Raw genomic sequence first — 3484 nt, forward strand, 5'->3', positions numbered from 1 at the left:
TTAGAAGCAGCGGAGAAGGGAATTGCAAGGAGACGGTGGCGAGAAATCACCATTCTGACTGAATCCGATTAAAAGTGTTCTATAAAACTATACCAACAAATCAGGACAAACCTCACACCCAGATCTTGAATCACAAGATGTTTACGTAATATAATGCCCATGGCAGACGAATACCAAATACCACAAAGTACCTGAGACAAAAAAAGAAAGGAAGGAAGGAGAGAAGGAGGGAGAAGGATAGAAAGGAGCCTGGAGTCCTGGCCTTCTGAGATCCAAGGGCCCAGGCAGAGTTCCTCGGGGAAGCAGGGGCTGCACGTGACCGTCCGGGGCCTCTGCTTCACATCTCAGCTTCCGAGGAGCAGACCTCCGTCGCCGCAGTGATGGCAATCCCGATGGCAAGGCTGCCGTTGTCGGAGAAGAGCTGGGCCAGCGAGGTGTTGAGGACGAGGCAGTCCCCGTCAGTGATCACCGAGTCCACGCACTCCAGCACAGACCTGGGGGTGGCCTCCCACTTGAGACGCCGGTGGTTTCTGTTGAGCTCCAGGCGGTAGGTGAAGCAGTCGGCCTGGGTGGGGGTCCCGATGAGCATCATGGTGGCGAAGAACTGGGGGTGCCCTGCGTGCCTCTCCCGCTTCCTAAGCACCAGCAGAAAGTGGTGGCCGAGGCAGGAGTGCACGATGATCCAGTCGGCCGGTGCCGGGAGGTGCATGTCCGTGGCCAGGAAGACGATCTCGGCCCCCTGGAGGATGTCCACCCTGTGCATCTGCCGCAGGTGGGGCACCACCACCTCCAGGTGGCCTTCCCACTGGCAGGAGAACAGGGGGCAGGTGCAGGGCGTCACCTGGGCAGCGTGTAGCCCCGCCTCCTGGTGCGGGGGGTGGTGGGGAGGGCGGGCGTGGTGGCGGAGGTGGGGCTGGCGGGCGTGGTGGCGGAGGAGTGGGGGGAGGAGGTGAGGGGGGAAGCTGCCGGGCTCCGGGGCGCTCTGGGTGACGGCGCATCGGCCGGACACATACTGTAGGCGAAAGAGAAGAACGTTAGTGGCGGTGAGATCAGTCTCTCAGCCTGGCTGAGACTCCCCCGGTGTTCAGAATGTGGAAAGCAGACTCTCCCTTACCGGTAGAGAAAGCTCTATTTCTTAAAAAAATGAGACCTGCCAGACTGTTTTCCAAAATGGCAGCACCGTTCTACATCCCCATCGGGCATCTAAGAGAGTTCCAATTTCTCCACGTCCTTGCCAACACTTGTTATTATCTGTTTTGACAAATATTTTAATGAGACAGAATTCATTGTTTTGAATTTTGCCAGATTTAGATGCTGAAGTCTTCTCCAAGTCATTTCATTTCAGTATAGAATGTAAATTTACCCAATCGGAAACAGAAGCTTCTTCAAGAGATTCCTCCTGCAAGAAGAGATTTTCCAAATGTATTAGTATATTTAAAAAAGAAAACAGGGCTTCCCTGGTGGCGCAGTGGTTGAGAGTCCGCCTGCCGATGCAGGGGACGCGGGTTCGTGCCCCGTTCCGGGAAGATCCCACATGCCGCGGAGCAGCTGCGCCCGTGAGCCATGGCTGCTGAGCCTGCGCGTCCGGAGCCTGTGCTCCACAACGGGAGAGGCCACAACAGTGAGAGGCCCGCGTACCGCAAAAAAAAAGAAAACAAAACTTTAAAACAATGAGGGACACGGTGGATGCCTTGGGTGGTTGAGATTCTGAAAACTCATCCAAGAAAATGCAATATTTCTGCCTTTCTGATTCTTCAATTAGATACTCAGGCAGTTTTCCCCTTCAAATAACTTGCATTGATGGTCATTAGTCATAAAGAAAAAAGAAATCATTTTTTTGTGCTTTTTTGATACTGTTGATATTTTTGTGAAGGGACTGGAAGTCAATGGATTTTTTCCCTCTATTTTATCATTACTATTATTTTTAGAACAAAATTTTGGTAAATACCTATTTGTCCTTCCAGTGCTGCCAGGGGTTGTGCTATCTGTGGTGCCCTTCTGGGTAGTAACGCAACCATGGAACCCCGAGCTGATTGTGTGCAGCTGGACCACAGTCCCCAGGGAGGGAGCCTGAGCTATGGCTCCTGGGACTTTGCCCCACCAGGCACACTTCTGTCCTGCTTGAGGCTCACTGTTCCAGAGCGACTTGCCAGGGACTCACCACTAGGCAGCTTCCGCCCTGAGACTCTCTCGACCTTTTGTTCTTCACGACAGCGTGCCCACCAATGCCCTCAAAACATCAGGAGCTGTGACAACACTTTCTGATCAGGGATCAGTAAGCATTTACTGAGCACCTGCCACGACCAGACCCTAGAGATACAGCTGTGAGCAAAATCAACACTGCGTTTCTCGGTGTAGGTGGTACAGACATTAGTGCGTATCTAATTAGTTACGGTTTGGAAAAGGCTCTTCCCTGGCACAAGGACTGTGATTCCTGTTTTTCAGTTGAAGAAACAGGCTTCAGTAGTCACGTGCCCAAGGTTACAAAGCTGGGAAGTGAAAGATGGGATTCATTTTCACGCCTCATGACTCTGAACACAGCAACTGCCCTCCCCTCGATAATCCCACCTCCAGCTCCCTCCCCCATTCTTTGAGGGTTTTTTTCTTTAATTAGTCTGTGGAATCTGGGCTGTGCAGGGGAGGTGGCCGGTCTGCAGGGTGCTCCAGGCACGAGGCGTTCAAGTGGCAGCCTTCTCTGGGCTGCCCTCGGGTTCGCTCTCCAAGCCCCTCTGGACTTCGGGTGCCTCTGGGCACTTGCCTCGCTTCAGTTCCTTGCCAGCATGTAGAGGACCAGGGTGATGGGTGATGGTCTGTCTTTCATGCTCATCGCTGTTACGGCCATCTCCTCGGGCTCAGAGAGTGGCTGGAGGCCTGGCGAGCTTCCCTTTCTTTAGAGCACCCGGGGACACATACGCACACACTGGGGGCCCAACTAGCTCTGTTCTGGAGTTGTTCGCCCCAGCTCTCTCCTCCGCCGGGAGCCCAGCTGACCTGGAGGGGGAGCTACAGGGCCCTTCCAGTAGCTCCTGCGTGGCAGCTACTGGGCAGCCTGTCATCACCCATTCTGCACACCCGCCAAGCCACCTGTCCCAAGGGGGACAGTGTCTTCCCCTTGATGGAAAGGCTGTGTTGCAGAATCCTGCTAGTGATGAGACTGACTCAGCCTTTAGTGTTAAATACGGGGAAGGGAATTAACTAGTAGGTAGCATCTACTAAGTGTTAGGCGCTGTGGAAAGTAGATATTTTTTGTGTCGTTATTTAATTTCTCACAGAAAAGATCAATTTTCTTACTTTTAAAAAAAGTTAAATCTGGCTTAGTTCCTACCTGCCTGCTGGTGGCTGATATCATTTAGTCAACCGGTGAAGGAGGGGGGCCAATTCCTAGGATCCCTTGGGATTGTACAAGTAGCCCAGGCTCATACACTCCACCAGCCAGATGCAAGGACTCCTCCCAGGTCCTCCCAACAGGCCCGGCAGAAGATCA

General features: G+C 53.1%; 1 protein-coding gene across 1 annotated transcript; it reads right to left on the reverse strand.

The window, feature by feature from the left end:
- Positions 1-337: 337 nt before the first annotated feature.
- Positions 338-2842, reverse strand: SIAH3 (siah E3 ubiquitin protein ligase family member 3). The gene is made up of 2 exons (XM_049701136.1): positions 2777-2842; positions 338-1012 (listed from the first exon to the last, which is right to left on the reverse strand). The coding sequence occupies exons 1-2, from the start codon at positions 2840-2842 to the stop codon at positions 338-340; spliced, it is 741 nt and encodes a 246-aa protein (XP_049557093.1).
- Positions 2843-3484: the final 642 nt, after the last annotated feature.

Source organism: Orcinus orca, chromosome 18 (assembly GCF_937001465.1).
Source record: "Orcinus orca chromosome 18, mOrcOrc1.1, whole genome shotgun sequence".
Lineage (NCBI taxonomy): Eukaryota > Metazoa > Chordata > Mammalia > Artiodactyla > Delphinidae > Orcinus > Orcinus orca.